At 43.7% G+C, this 16,675-nt stretch overlaps 1 protein-coding gene across 1 annotated transcript in view; it reads right to left on the minus strand.

The window, feature by feature from the left end:
- Positions 1 to 1,527: 1,527 nt before the first annotated feature.
- Positions 1,528 to 16,675, minus strand: part of LOC126252278 (sialin-like) — a 72,584-nt gene continuing 57,436 nt past the window's right edge. The window contains exons 7-8 of the mRNA XM_049953151.1: positions 9,411 to 9,531; positions 1,528 to 1,622 (exon numbers count right to left, since the gene is read on the minus strand). Coding sequence (XP_049809108.1) covers positions 1,528 to 1,622; positions 9,411 to 9,531 — 216 coding nt within the window. The remainder of the gene's footprint in view (positions 1,623 to 9,410; positions 9,532 to 16,675) is intronic.

Raw genomic sequence — 16,675 nt, forward strand, 5'->3', positions numbered from 1 at the left:
CCATTACATTAACTCCAGACTGTACAGAAATGGGTCACTTGAAGAGAACAGTGATCTTGCTTCGTATTTATACGAACGACTCACAGTCTAGATTATTTAATTGGAATGATCGTTCCGTTCGAGGTAAGACATCACATTTCTGAAATATGGCAGGATGAGCTATGCGCTATTGGCTTCTGTCTAGGAATCTTCGGCCGATGTTTCTTAAGCGATTTTTTTGACTTCTGCCAGCACGACTCGTTGATATTGTGAAGGGTCAGCTGGTAGACATCAACAATGCAGAGCGAGCCTTTGACAATTCCAGCCACACGTGCTCGCGAAACATTTGATAAGTCTGTAAACAAAATCTGTCGTCGCAGATCCTGAGACGGGAACCAACAGGCCATGAGTCGATAAGGAGACACGAAATTGTCAATAATTTTACATGGAGATGATGTTTTCTCTCACCGGTGAGAGCTATTAGCCTCTACTTATCTTAATACATACATTGCTATAACAATACGTGAACTACACTGTACTTTGTTCATACACCCGACTATGTGCTTGCCATAGCTTAGTGTCAGCAAGTAACTGTCAGTATGACAGTAAAGTTTGTCTGACAGACAGGTACTCGTTTTTATACAGTCAGGTCTCGTTGTACGAGGCCTGTTCAGAAAGTAAGCTCCGATTGATTGCCAAATTGAAACCACAGTGAACATCAGAAATGTTTTACTTGTAACAATTAGCTACACCTTTCAGCTACTTCTCTATGTAGTCGCCGTTCTGACTTAGACTTTTGTCATAGCGTTGTACCAACTTTTCAATAGCCTCATCATAGAAGGCAGCCGCCAGTGCTTTCCGCCAATTCTCCACGCTGGCCTACACCTCGTTGTCTGTGTCAAAATGTTGTCTTCAAAGACAGCGGTTCATGTGACCAGAGATGAAACTCAGGGGGAGACAATTGCGGACTGTATTTTGGGTAATCTCACATTTCCATTTGAAAACGATGCAGGAGCATCTTCATTGCCCCTGCAGAATGCGGCTGAGAATTGTCTTGAGGAAGAAACAGCACGACTGTTATGTAATGTTAGCTGCATAGCTTCAGGCGAAATTTCTCACCAGGCCCTCGTACTTGGCGGCAGACACTATTTTCTAGACATCTTTACGCACTCACTGCGAGCTCAGAAATGAGAAGAGCGACGTGATGCTAACTGGGGTTATACTAGAGACACTACCCAACACATCTGTGCAAAGCTTTATCGGATTTTCATAGTCGTTTCCATTTCGCGACCGATGGGAGCTTACTTTCTGAACGCCCCTCGTAGAAACATACCAAGGCTCGACAGAATAACGAGTTGTTACAATGAAATAAACAGAGAGCAAAAAGTGGCATTTATTTGGACTTTGACATGTAATTTTAGTAACATGACAAATTTAGCATCAGCTTCAGCTGTTAGAGTAAGGGTTGCTGGAGATGTACTGACAATAAATAAGAATTTTTAAGATTAAGACAGATGGGCTGTAGCGTAACCTGATACAGAAAGACACTTAGAGTCTAGATCTTCGACTGTTGAACAGAGAGTCGTCCGCATCAAACGCTGTGTTCACAACGCCCTTGTCATTCTTCGCTGTGGCTTCGTTCTCTGGAACAAAAATAGAAAATTTTTGAGTACGTTAACTACTGTTTGTCGTTGAATACAAATTACTCACAGTTAACTGGAGAGCTTTATTTGAATTGCATTACAAATGTGATCAGTGTTGTGGTGTACATCCTTTAAGCGAATAAAGTGAATAATACTACTGTAATAAATTTCTTAGGACCATCCTATACATTAATTTATGTGGCGATGGATTTATTATGCTAACCTGCTAGAGACGCTTATTTACACTAATTTAATTTATTGGCTCAACAAACTGCATTCGAGTGTGACATTTGCAACTAATACCAATCAAAAGGGTTAGATACATGAGCTTCATGAAGATAATCGAAATATAATTGCTCTTACTGTTATAAAAATTATCTTATTCTGCACCACAGCTAAATTCAGTGTAGATGCCCTTTACATAACTTCCACAGAAACAACTACGTCTTTCCATCACACATAAAGTTTGAAAAAAAAAATAAACTGTAAGTTCACTCAGTTAATTATTATCTTAGACACTCTTTCCTTGGTGTTAGTTACTACTTTGAGACAAACAAACATTGGCAAATGCACTTTTTTGGGACTGCAGGACTACAGTCCATTACCATTAATAGATTCTCCTAGAAACCATAAGTGTTGAAACGTCTAGAAGTTGAGTGAGGATATATAAAAGGACGCGTAACCTGCGGAACATTTTTGCTCTACATCATTAGCCCCCTATCTGTTACGTGACAAGAAAAAGTATACATAGCAAAATTGAAATTTTCAATTTCTAATTCAGCTTTTATTGGAAAACAGTTGATTTGTAAAGTGAAACACGGGACAAAGAAAAAATACAGATCTATCATATAGCGCTAAAGAAAGCGATTTTCTCAGAAAAAGATAAAAAAACACGAAACAAAAATACATCAAACATCGCTTCAGTACTTCGTCGAACTTATACACGAGTAAAACATATTTCTGTTATTCATAAACAACTTTCGCATTTATCAATAATAACACGAAACTCTTGCCTCCCATCATAATGAAGAAAATTATATTGAGTGAAAATAACAAAAATAATTACCCGACCGAGCGAGGTGGCGCAGTGGTTAGACACTGGACGCGCATTCGGGAGGACGACGGTTCAATCCCGCGTCCGGCCATCCTGATTTAGGTTTTCCGTGATTTCCCTAAATCGCTCCAGGCAAATGCCGGGACGGTTCCTTTCAAAGGGCACGGCCGACTTCCTTCCCCATCCTTCCCTAATCTGATGAGACCGATGACCTCGCTGTCTGGTCTCCTTCCCCCAATAAACCAACCAACCAATTACCCAATTTTTTTATATCTGTGCATGTATACTGTACATGCATAAAAATTAATTGCTTTAGTTACTTAAAATGGACACTGATAAGTGATCAACTAATTTTTATTCCTAATAAAATGCAATTTATGTTCAGTAAGGATATGAAATACACTAACACTGAATGATGGCGGTTCTAATTATGTGTAAAACAAACAACTAAAGAAACAAAAAACAAAAAGACGAAGACAAGTCATCAGCTCCGAGCTTCTCTTTTACACTTTCATTAAGGTATCTTTCCTTGCCAGTGCTAACACTGCTACCGTTAATCCTGCCATTTACTACGTATTTATGTACAGCACCACAACTACCGAACCGTAGCTTTGGTACAGCGCAACGCTAGCTATGATTTTTTTTTTTTTTTTTTTTTTTTTTGGTCATAAGTCTACTGACTGGTTTGATGCGGCCCGCCATGAATTCCTTTCCTGTGCTAACCTCTTCATCTCAGAGTAGCACTTGCAACCTACGTCCTCAATTATTTGCTTGACGTATTCCAATCTCTGTCTTCCTCTACAGTTTTTGCCCTCTACAGCTCCCTCTAGTACCATGGAAGTCATTCCCTCATGTCTTAGCAGATGTCCTATCATCCTGTCCCATCTCCTTATCAGTGTTTTCCACATATTCCTTTCCTCCCCGATTCTGCGTAGAACCTCCTCATTCCTTACCTTATCAGTCCACCTAATTTTCAACATTCGTCTGTAGCACCACATCTCAAATGCTTCGATTCTCTTCTGTTCCGGTTTTCCCACAGTCCATGTTACACTACCATACAATGCTGTACCCCAGACGTACATCCTCAGAAATTTCTTCCTCAAATTAAGGCCGGTATTTGATATTAGTAGACTTCTCTTGGCCAGAAACGCCTTTTTTGCCATAGTGAGTCTGCTTTTGATGTCCTCCTTGCTCCGTCCGTCATTGGTTATTTTACTGCCTAGGTAGCAGAATTCCTTAACTTCATTGACTTCGTGACCATCAATCCTGATGTTAAGTTTCTCGCTGTTCTCATTTCTACTACTTCTCATTATCTTCGTCTTTCTCCGATTTACTTTCAAACCATACTGTGTACTCATTAGACTGTTCATTCCGTTCAGCAAATCACTTTCACTCAGGATAGCAATGTCACAGCGAATCGTATCATTGATATCCTTTCACCTTGTATTTTAATTCCACTCCTGAACCTTTCTTTTATTTCCATCATTGCTTCCTCGAAGTACAGATTGAAGAGTAGGGGCGAAAGGCTACAGCCTTGTCTTACACCCTTCTTAATACGAGCACTTCGTTCTTGATCGTCCACTCTTATTATTCCCTCTTGGTTGTTGTACGTATTGTATATGACCCGTCTCTCCCTATAGCTTACCCCTACTTTTTTCAGAATCTCGAACAGCTTGCACCATTTTATATTGTCGAACGCTTTTTCCAGATCGACAAATCCTATGAAAGTGTCTTGATTTTTCTTTAGCCTTGCTTCCATTATTAGCCGTAACGTCAGAATTGCCTCTCTCGTCCCTTTACTTTTCCTAAAGCCAAACTGATCGCCACCTAGCGCATTCTCAATTTTCTTTTCCATTCTTCTGTATATTATTCTTGTAAGCAGCTTCGATGCATGAGCTGTTAAGCTGATTGTGCGATGAAACTTCCTGGCAGATTAAAACTGTGTGCCCGACAGAGACTCGAAATCGGGACCTTTGCCTTTCGCGGGCAAGTGCTCTACCATCTGAGCTACCGAAGCACGACTCACGCCCGGTACTCACAGCTTTACTTCTGCCAGTACCTCGTCTCCTACCTTCCAAACTTTACAGAAGCTCTCCTGCTGTGGCTAAGCCATGTCTCCGCAGTATCCTTTCTTTCAGGAGTGCTAGTTCTGCCAGGTTCGCGGGAGAGCTTCTGTAAAGTTTGTAAGGTAGGAGACGAGGTACTGGCAGAAGTAAAGCTGTGAGTACCGGGCGTGAGTCGTGCTTCGGTAGCTCAGATGGTAGAGCACTTGCCCGCGAAAGGCAAAGGTCCCGAGTTCGAGTCTCGGTCGGGCACACAGTTTTAATCTGCCAGGAAGTTTCATATCAGCGCACACTCCGCTGCAGAGTGAAAATCTCATTCTGGAAACATCCCCCAGGCTGTGGCTAAGCCATGTCTCCGCAATATCCTTTCTTTCAGGAGTGCTAGTTCTGCAAGGTTCGCAGGAGAGCTTCTGTAAAGTTTGGAAGGTAGGAGACGAGGTACTGGCAGAAGTAAAGCTGTGAGTACCGGGCGTGAGTCGTGCTTCGGCAGCTCAGATGGTAGAGCACTTGCCTGCGAAAGGCAAAGGTCCCGAGTTCGAGTCTCGGTCGGGCACACAGTTTCAATCTGCCAGGAAGTTTCATATCAGCGCACACTCCGCTGCAGAGTGAAAATCTCATTCTGATTGTGCGATAATTCTCGCACTTGTCAGCTCTTGCCGTCTTCGGAATTGTGTGGATGATGCTTTTCCGAAAGTCATACGGTATGTCGCCAGACTCATATATTCTACACACCAACGTGAATAGTCGTTTTGTTGCCACTTCCCCCAATGATTTTAGAAATTCTGATGGAATGTTATCTATCCCTTCTGCCTTATTTGACCGTAAGTCCTCCAAAGCTCTTTTAAATTCCGATTCTAATACTGAATCCCCTATCTCTTCTAAATCGACTCATGTTTCTTCTTCTATCACATCAGACAAATCTTCACCCTCATAGAGGCTTTCAATGTATTCTTTCCAACTATCTGCTCTCCCCTCTGCATTTAACAGTGGAATTTCCGTTGCACTCTTAATGTTACCACCGTTGCTTTTAATGTCACCAAAGGTTGTTTTGACTTTCCTGTATGCTGAGTCTGTCCTTCCGACAATCATTTCTTTTTCGATGTCTTCATATTTTTCCTGCAGCCATTTCGTCTTAGCTTCCCTGCACTTCCTATTTATTTCATTCCTCAGCGACTTGTATTTCTGTATTCCTGATTTTCCCTGAACATGTTTGTACTTCCTCCTTTCATCAATCAACTGAAGTATTTCTTCTGTTACCCATGGTTTCTTCGCAGCTACCTTCTTTGTACCTATGTTTTCATTCCCAACTTCTTTGATGGCTCTTTTTAGAGATGTCCATTCCTCTTCAACTGTACTGCCTACTGCGCTATTCCTTATTGCTGTTATCTACAGCGTTAGGCCGTTAGAGAACTTCAAACGTATCTCGTCATTCCTTAGTACTTCCGTATCCCACTTCTTTGCGTATTGATTCTTCCTGACTAATGTCTTGAACTTCAGCCTACTCTTCATCACTACTATATTGTGATCTGAGTCTATATCTGCTCCTGGGTACACCTTACAATCCAGTATCTGATTTCGGAATCTCTGTCTGACCATGATGTAATCTAATTGAAATCTTCCCGTATCTCCCGGCCTTTTCCAAGTATACCTCCTCCTCTTGTGATTCTTGAACAGGGTATTCGCTATTACTAGCTGAAACTTGTTACAGAACTCAATTAGTCTTTCTCCTCTTTCATTCCTTGTCCCAAGCCCATATTCTCCTGTAACCTTTTCTTCTACTCCTTCCCCTACAAATGCATTTCAGTCGCCCATGACTATTAGATTTTCGTCCCCCTTTACATACTGCATTACCCTTTCAATATCCTCATACGCTTTCTCTATCTGTTCATCTTCAGCTTCCGACGTCGGCATGTATACCTGAACTATCGTTGTCGGTGTTGGTCTGCTGTCGATTCTGATTAGAACAACCCGGTCACTGAACTGTTCACAGTAACACACCCTCTGCTCTACCTTCCTATTCATAACGAATCCTACACCTGTTATACCATTTTCTGCTGCTGTTGATATTACCCGATACTCATCTGACCAGAAATCCTTGTCTTCCTTCCACTTCACTTCACTGACCCCTACTATATCTAGATTGAGCCTTTGCATTTCCCTTTTCAGATTTTCTAGTTTCCCTACCTCGTTCAAGCTTCTGACATTCCACGCCCCGACTCGCAGAACGTTATCCTTTCGTTGATTATTCAATCTTTTTCTCATGGTAACCTCCCCCTTGGCAGTCCCCTCCCGGAGATCCGAATGGGGGACTATTCCGGAATCTTTTGCCAATGGAGAGATCATCATGACACTTCTTCAATTACAGGCCACATGTCCTGTGGATACACGTTACGTGTCTTTAATGCAGTGGTTTCCATTGCCTTCTGCATCCTCATGTCGTTGATCATTGCTGATTCTTCCACCTTTAGGGGCAATTTCCCACCCCTAGGACAAGAGAGTGCCATCCGCAACTCCGCCCTCTTTGACAAGGCCGTTGGCAGAATGAGGCTGACTTCTTATGACGGAAGTCTCCGGCCGCCAATGCTGATTATTTTTTCAAAATTTAGGCAGTGGCGGGGATCGAACCTGGGACCGAAGACGTTTTGATTATGAATCAAAGACGCTACCTTTTTTTTGTTTGAATCTCATTTTGTTCGGTTTCGTTGTTGCATATGCTCGGGGCGGACGCCGTAAGACATCCGTTTAGGTTCGTTGTTGATCGATTAACTCAGTTTTTTTTATTACAGAGGGCTGCTAACCCTCCGACCGAACACGCTGAGCTACCGTGCCGGCGTCCCCTAGACCACGGGTGATCTATCTATGATACATATCAGCGAAGGTGTCCTAGTAGGAATACCACTGAGATTCCTCTCTGCAATGGTGTTCTCGAAAATTTACCCGGATCGTTTTCTTTCACGCATACTTGACATCCTGAGGCCAGATGGCCATACTCCTATACTGGGTGACGCCACATGGCCATCCTCCTATTCTAGGTGACCAAGTGGCATTTAACAACCCGGATCAATTCGCTGCTGTCTAAATGTAGTACTGTAGAGCACGGGATAGTGCGGCTTGTGTGCACTGTTCACTTTGTTAACTTGTCTTGAAGGACTGTTTGTGGCGTAGGCCGTTCCTAAATGTCACTTTACGGTAAGAATGGCTATCAACACGAGAAGTGGCACACACCACAGCGAGGTCAGCCTGACATTCAAGTGCACTCGTGAGACACAAAACGATGAAGACTTTGTTCTTACAAATAGCCCGTGGTGAACTATACCAATTTTATCTCTACTTACAAATTATGTTTTGTAGATACCCCTAGAAGAACGCAAATAGAGCAATGACTGCCTTCTTGGGGGCAACTAGGAGGCCTGTGTAGAACTGACAATACGTTAACTGTCTCAACGCGTTTAATTTGGCCTCTAGGTATCCAACAATAGAGAAATTGAGAACTCCATTCCCTCTCCCCCCCTTCCAATAGAACTGGGGAATGCGGAGAAGCAAACACCTGTATCAGTGTAATTGGGTTCTCTTCACCGACGAGTGCACGATTTGTCAGTCTCTTTATGATGGTCGTAAAAGAACGTGGCGGCGGCTAGGTACCATAGCAGGTCTTAGGCTTACAGTCCCATGTTAGGTAGGTGGATCAGTCATGTTTCTGGCCTATATACGTCCAAGTATGTGCAGTCTCTTGAAAGGATCCTCCATCCTATTCCTCATGCCTACATTCAACAGTTCGGCGACCAGTCAGTCTTTCAATAAAAGCACACCTCATCCGACTCATGTACGTATTTTTTCAGGACGCAGGAATCTAAACAGAAACGGTTAGCGGCAGCTGCTAAAATGATCCCAACTGAGCGTGCCTGGGACCAGTGTGTCATCGTAGGAACTGTCAAATGGTTCACATGGTTCAAATGGCTCTGAGCACTATGGGACTTAACATCTATGGTCATCAGTCCCCTAGAACTTAGAACTACTTAAACCTAACTAACCTAAGGACAGCACACAACACCCAGCCATCACGAGGCAGAGAAAATCCCTGACCCCGCCGGGAATCGAACCCGGGAACCCGGGCCGGCCGCGGTGGTCTAGCGGTTCTGACGCTGCAGTCCGGACCCGCGGGACTGCTACGGTCGCAGGTTCGAATCCTGCCTGGGGCATGGGTGTGTGTGATGTCCTTAGGTTAGTTAGGTTTAAGTAGTTCTAAGTTCTAGGGGACTCATGACCTAAGATGTTGAGTCCCAAATGGTTCAAATGGTTCAAATGGCTCTGAGCACTATGGGACTTAACATCTATGGTCATCAGTCCCCTAGAACTTAGAACTACTTAAACCTAACTAACCTAAGGACATGACAAAACACCCAGCCATCACGAGGCAGAGAAAATCCCTGACCCCGCCGGGAATCGAACCCGGGAACCCGGGCGTGGGAAGCGAGAACGCTACCACACGACCACGAGATGCGGGCGTAGGAACTCTCCTGACAGACAATTTGACATCTACAGGGCCGGCACCGAAGAGTGAAACGAGCTTATATAGCCATCAGATCCGAGGCAGAGAGAGCAAGCAGTGTGACGGCCAGCAGTGACGCGCTCTGTCGGTGGAAGCGGCGTAAAGCAGCCTCAAGCCCTCACCTGTGGATGGGACGTTCCAAGGCTGCTCCTCGGCGGTGGTGAAGACGGCGTAGAGGACGTAGCCGGCCGCCGCCACCGCTGCCGTCATGTAGAACACCAAGTTCCACGACGCCCGCGTCGGCTGTTGACATGAGAGAAGAATCCACATACTGATATCCAGTAGCTTTCACATGTTGAGAGAAAACAAATCACGAAACCAAGAAGGAGTTGGGCCACATGAACGAAAGTTGGTAGGCTTGTTTCTACATCTAAAGGATGATGTCCACTCAAATTTTGCAACAGTTGCATAAGAGAGGCGGTAGTAGCGTCCAGATCAGATTTGCTTGAAATACTAGCTGGAACGGTCATGAAAGTATTTATCTTTGAGACTGGAATGGTAAGTTGATGTTTAAGGTGACGAAGACGCCATTATCAGGACTGAAATTAAGCGAGGTCGTTTACTAGAGCTCCGAGACGTTGGATGTTCTACTTGCTATGTTGCAGCAAGAGCTGGCAGGAACAGAGCCATTGTACGTGATTGCTGGCAACGGTGGACACGGGTGTCTACGATCGCAAGAAGACCGGACTCCGGACGGTCACGTGGCACCACAAAGAGGGAAGGTCATCGTGTTCGGCGCATCGTACTGCATTTCCAGCAGCAATCTGAACATCAGTTGGCACCACAGTCAGACAACGAACTGGTGAAAATCGGTTACTTCATGGACAGCTCCCATACAGGCGATCTGTAGCGTGCTTTCCACTGAGCCCAACTGTCGCTACCGTTAGCGACTTGACTGATGTCAAGCGAGAGCTCATTGGAGGCCAGGATGGTCGTCTGTTTGTTTTCTGATGAAAACTGGTTCTGCCTCGGTACCAGTGGCTTGCGCTCATTGGTTAGAAGGAGAGCGCTTTGGTTAGGAGGCCGGTTAAGGGCCTGCAAACAACCTGTCTGCGTGCTAGGAACACTGGACGTACACCTGCAGTTATGGTCTTGGGTGCGATTTCGTATGACAGGAGAAGCGCTCTCGTGGTTATCCCATGCGCCCTGCCTGCAGAATTGTACGTCAGTCTGGTGAATCGATCTGTTATGCTGCCATTCACTAACAGAATTCCAGGGGGTGTTTTCTAAGGATAACGCTCGCCCACAAACCGCTGTTGTATCCGAACTTGCTCTACAAAGTGTCGAAATGTTGCCTTAGCATGACCGATTAGCATATCTGTCTCCAATCGAGCACATATGGGACATCATCGAACGACACCTACAGTGCCACCCACAAATAGCATTAAACGTTCCTGCGTTGACCGACCAAGAGCCACAGTAATAGAACTCCTTCCCACAAACGCATCCGACATCTGTAAAACGCAATGTATGCACGTTTGCATGCTTGCATTCAACTTTCTGGTGGTTACACGGGTTATTAATGTACCAGTATTTCACATTTGCAATGGCTTATCTCGTGCTTACATTAACCTGTGATCTTGCAACGTTAATCACATAAATCTGTTACCAAAACAAATGTATTGCCGCGAAATTAAATATTTTTTGAGGTTGCGATTTTTCTTTCAATGTATTCTCACCAGTCTTCAAGGCAAGAATTAAAAATTGTCTGTTGTCTTGACTGTAATCTCAGCTAAGGAATTGCAGATACAAAAATTTACTTATTTGCAGGAGCTTTGAAAATTTAATGTATTGCGCTGTCTTCACACCAAATGGTTCGGCTTCACTGCATTGTTAACGCTTGTCCACAAAGAAGAGAAGAAAGAAAATAGTAGCAGTTTAGTTGTGACAGGCTAAATGGATTTACTTTGTAATGTCACTCCGGCAGCTGCCTTCAAGCATCGGTATGTGGCTCTGAGCACTATGGGACTCAACTGCTGAGGTCATAAGTCCCCTAGAACTTAGAACTACTTAAACCTAACTAACCTAAGGACATCACACACTTCCATGCCCGAGGCAGGATTCGAACCTCCGACCGTAGCGGTCGCGCGGTTCCGGACTGTAGCGCCTAGAACCGCTTGGCCACTCCGGCCGCATCGGTATGTATTTATTATTGGCTGTTGGAACATTTATCAGCGAAATCTTCTAACAAGATCAAAGTAATCTAACAAGGAAATTTACGACATTCTTTTATCATTCACATCTTAGTAATTATTGAGGGAGTGTCCCATTTACAGCGGAGGAGATGTTTGCCGTGAAACAACGCGTGTGAAAATTGTAATGGTTAAAATAGTTCAGATGGCTCTGAGCACTATGGGACTTAACATCTGAGGTCATCAGTTCCCTAGACTTAAAACTACTTAAACGTAAATAACCTAAGGACATCACACACATCCATACTCGAGGCGCCGGCCGCGGTGGTCTCGCGGTTCTAGGCGCGCAGTCAGGAACCGTGCGACTGCTACGGTCGCAGGTTCGAATCCTGCCTCGGGCATGGATGTGTGTGATGTCCTTAGGTTAGTTAGGTTTAAGTAGTTCTAAGTTCTAGGGGACTGATGACCACAGCAGTTGAGTCCCATAGTGCTCAGGGCCATACTCGGGCAGGATTCGAACCTGCGACCGTAGCAGCAGCGCGGTTCCGGATTGAAGCGCCTAGAACCGCTCAGCCACAACGGCCGGCGCCGAAAATTGTGAAACCCAGAAACAATGGCATGAGTGAATTCAGATTAACAGGATGTGTGGAAAAGTGAATGAATGATTAAGTTTGCAGAGAGAATAGGTACATATTCTTTAAGGATTCACCTTTCTATTGGTCGGCTTTAATATTGAATGTTTTACCCATGTAATGAAGTTAAATAGCGATGAACGAAGCGCAGATGTCAAAACGTGTGCCCGTATCAATCGTCAATGACGCAGTCCCTACGTATGAGTTACAACGTGACAGAATGTTCTGTCTGTGCGAAGTAGGTTGGTTCATTCTGACATTCCGCCTCATTTAGTTCAGGAAATGTTGTTGTGCCAAACCAGGAACTTCAGACTCCTATGTCTCTAGGTAGACTTGGTACAGAAGACGGACAGCTCTCCATCTGTAGCGTCACTATGAGAATAATATTTATGTACCATGCTTCATTTAGAACATATACAGGTTGATTATAATTAAACTTTCGGCATTGTGGGTTTCCTGTACACTTTGGAGGCATGCGTACCACTTGCTTCGTGATGTTTAGATCAAAGGATTGCACTTCATCGTTTCCTTTCTGTTCGACTGCGAGCTCAATTTTATCGTGTAAATCATTAAATTTGCTTACAATTATCGTGACTTTCCCGACCTCTCTATCCGCCAAAAGCCCGAGGCGCTTGTAGTACAAGCTTTTTACCTACGGAGTATTAATGAGTATTTTTCTTTCTAGATGATAACCGCACGTCATATACAGAATTTTGAGTAAAAGTATTCCATATTTTGAGAGGTGGTAGTACGGACCAAAACAGGAAAGAAATGGCCAGTAAACATGGGCTCTAAAATGAATGCTTGATGATCTGTGAGCCCTTGTTCATTTGCGCTACTGTGAAACACTTCTCTTCCATTGCAAGCTCTTTGCTATTACGAACTACAGAATGCAGTAAACGCATGAGTAAACATATGAAAACATCTAATTCTCTTACCGTGAAACAGCAGAACTTCTGTCACAATTTGTTTGCTGCTTCATACGACCTGCACTTGTGAGACAACGATGAAGGATGTACTCAATTCTTTATCCATTCATTGTAAGGCATGCTTCTGTCCGACGTCTTAGGGAATCACATACTGTCTGGAAAATTCAAGGTATGATGACGCTTTTCTGTAGTGTCTGAACGTCATCTTTTGGGCTTGCATACACCAAAGATTTCAAGTGGCTCAGCAACCAAAAAACCCAGGGATTAAGATCGGGTAGAACCATCTGCCGAACGTACTAAAACTCCCCGACCAATCCATTAAAATGTCCGAGGTGTTCTCAGACAGTTCGGAGAAAATAGACTACTGCTCCATCACGTACGAGCCACATCTCCAGCCGTTGTTATAATGGTACTACCTGTAGCAGGACAGCGAAGGCTTTTGACAGGTGCTGAACATATGTTAAAACTAGTCTTCTTGTGTTGCAGTACGTTGTCCTGTAAGTCTTGCAGTAAAAGAAATCTGAGGACCTGTTAGGTGACGATCAATTTCGCTTAAGGAGTTCTGACACTGCGCTTAGCAGTTGAAGCAAGGCTTATGAAAAGGCGGGTTCACAGAATTTCTGGACCTGGAAAAACGTTCGACAATGTAAAGTGTGCAAGATGTTCGAAAATAAGAGTGAGCTTTGAGTAAAGATTGGCGTTTTACAATGTGTAGTAAAACCAAGAGGAACCAATCAGATTGTAAGGCCAAGAACGAAGTGCTGCGGTTAAAAAGGATGTAAGAGAGGGGTGAAGGCTTTTTCCACTGCCGTACAGTCTACACACCCAAGTAATAATGACTGAAATTAAAAAAAGTGTTCAAGAGTAGGATTAAAGTTCAGGTAAAAGGATATCATGTTAGCTGATGACATTGATATTCTCGGCTGAGGCGAAGTAGTATTACAGAATCTGTTGAATGTAAAGAACAGTGTAGTGAGCCCAGAGTGTGGATTGGCAGTAAACCGAAGAAAGGTGAAATTAATGAGAAGTAGCAGAACTAAGAATAGCGAAAAGCTTAACATGAAAATTGGTGATCAAAAAGTAGATGAAGTTAAGAAATCCTGCTATTTTAGGAGCAAAACAGCCCATGACGGACGAAGCAAGTAGGACATAATAAACATACTTGCATAGGCAAAGAGGGAATTCGCAGATGGAAGACATCTACTAGTATGAAAAAAATGGTTCAAATGGCTCTAAGCACTATGGAACATAACATCCTAATATCATCAGTCCCCTAGACTTAGAACTACTTAAACCTAACTAACACACCTCCATCCCCGAGGCAGGATTCGAACCTGCGACCGTAGCAGCTGCGTGGTTCCGGACTGAAGCGCCTAGAACCGCTCTACCACAGCGGCCGGCACTAGTATGAACATAGGCCTTAATTTGAGGAAGAAATTTCTGAGGCTGTACATTTGGAGCACAGCGTTGTATGGCAGAGAAACATGGACAGCGAGAAAAGGGAAACAGAGATGAACCGAAGCGCTTGAAATGTGGTGCTTCAACAGAATGTTGAGAATTAGGTGGTCTCAGAAGGTAAGGAATGAGGAGATTGTAGGCGGAATCGACGAAGAAAGAAGCATACTGCAAACACTGACAAGAAGAGGGGGCATGACGCTATGAAAAGTGTTGATACATCAGGGAATAACTTTCATGATACTTGAGAGAGCTGTGGAGGGTAAAAACTGGAGAGGAAGACAGAGATTAGAACACATCCAACAAGTAACTGAAGACTTAGGGTGCAAGCGATTCTCTGAGATGAAAAGATTGGCACAGGAAAGGAATTCGTGACGGGGCGCATCATACCAGTCAGAAGACTGAATAATAAAAACAGAAAAGAGATACTGTTTCACTGTAGCGAAGATGAACAAGTGTTCGTAGCTCTCAAGGTACGCAATTTTAGACCCCACATTTATTAGACTTTATTCTTTCTTTTATCCATACTACCAGTGCTTTTTTCTAAAAAAGAGTTTGAGGGTACTCCGACACGGGATATAATGCAGCGAAAAAATCTATGGCTAAAGCATGGGATACCACCCGTCTGCTTTTAGCCATGACGTCATCAACATGTCGAACTAAAAAAAATGGTATCGGACTCTTCAGTTTACTTTACAGCTCAAATGAAGCAGGCGATACCGAGCAACAAACATACAAGAGAAAGTGGTATCGAACACTTCAGTTAACATAACCTCAAATGAAGCATGCGATTTGAGCGTACGCATATCCGTTTAGCACTACCATGGTCCACTATTAGCGGGTGAAGGCACTACATGCTTGTCGAACTGGCTGCCAGCGATTCAGTTGTCGAGAACGGTTGCTGCGGCTTCCAAATGCTTGAAACAGTCAATAACATCGATTTTCCCACCAAAAACTGCACTGGTATCGTTCGTATTGCAATTATCAACACGAAAAAATGAAATAAAAAATTTACGTCCGTGAAATAAATCTTTGGCACTCTTCCTACTTCTCAACATCGCAAAAAAATTACTTTGTCGACGAAAAAGTTTAGGGGTACGCATCCCTCAGCGTTCCCCCAGAAAAACAGCACTGCATACTACCACTTTTCAAAACATGAAACACTTTCTTGACACCGAGTATTTACTTTGTCGCTTGTTCTGGCCGTCTCACTTTGTGTTTGCGACTCTACCAACCGTGTCCTACAACGGTACAAATGTTTTTGTACATTATCAGTAAAGTCGTTTCTTTTTATAATTTATTGGCTTTCGAGGCATACCACACAGCCATGGCAATAGTGTATTGTCAGTTATACGTTCGTAAGGACAACAGAACACCAGGTCCCCAAGCGGAGAAAATCTCCTACCAGCCTGGCAATCGAACTCGGGCGCCTTCGGTTAGCAATCCGCCGCGTCGACCGTGCAGCTACCGAGGCGGACAGTAAAGTCAGTTTCACACAGTCTTCACGTCTCGTTGCTTGAAGATATGATCTGATCCTAACATGACCGCTACCTCAATTGAAACCGACACTGTGATGCGCTGCACCCAATAAATGTACCCACATACAATTTCAGAAATACTCGTTCAACTGTTTCGTAGTCACTTGTATTATCAAAGTTTATTGTATTTTAATATGGTGTAAAAATTTCCACCTGGAGTCAGGTCTCGGTAACCGTAATTTACAGTGATTTGTCTCGTATAAATTCTTACTAAATTCGGAGTTCAAAGGCGTGAGAGAAAGCTCAGTGAGCTGTACTGTTGCAACTCATCGTATTGGTTCCAAAAAAAAAAAAAAAAATGCTTTACACGGTTTAACATTATCCCCTACATAAATTGCATGTGTGGCGTTAATACGTGAATTGAAACACACTTGCTTTCGTCGAGCTTTTTCTCACACGTTACATCAGAAACGCAAGCAGTCGACGCACGTGGAAGAAAAAGCAGGGTTACCTAGCGTATCGTCGAGATAATGATAGCGCCGAGCATTGCTTGTTCGGATCTTCTTGAAGATGCTTTCCACGCATGTGTCGTTTTGCTAATTGCTCACGTTATCTTCTTGTTACGTAAAGATGTACGATTGTGACGTCACTACGCAAACGCACAGGTAGAGTAATAATTCACGTAAACAGTGTTGCGTATCCCACATGTATTATGCGGCAGCTTTCTAAACGCATCGGCAGCAGGACACAGACATGCAGAC

Source organism: Schistocerca nitens, chromosome 4, assembly GCF_023898315.1.
Source record: "Schistocerca nitens isolate TAMUIC-IGC-003100 chromosome 4, iqSchNite1.1, whole genome shotgun sequence".
NCBI lineage: Eukaryota > Metazoa > Arthropoda > Insecta > Orthoptera > Acrididae > Schistocerca > Schistocerca nitens.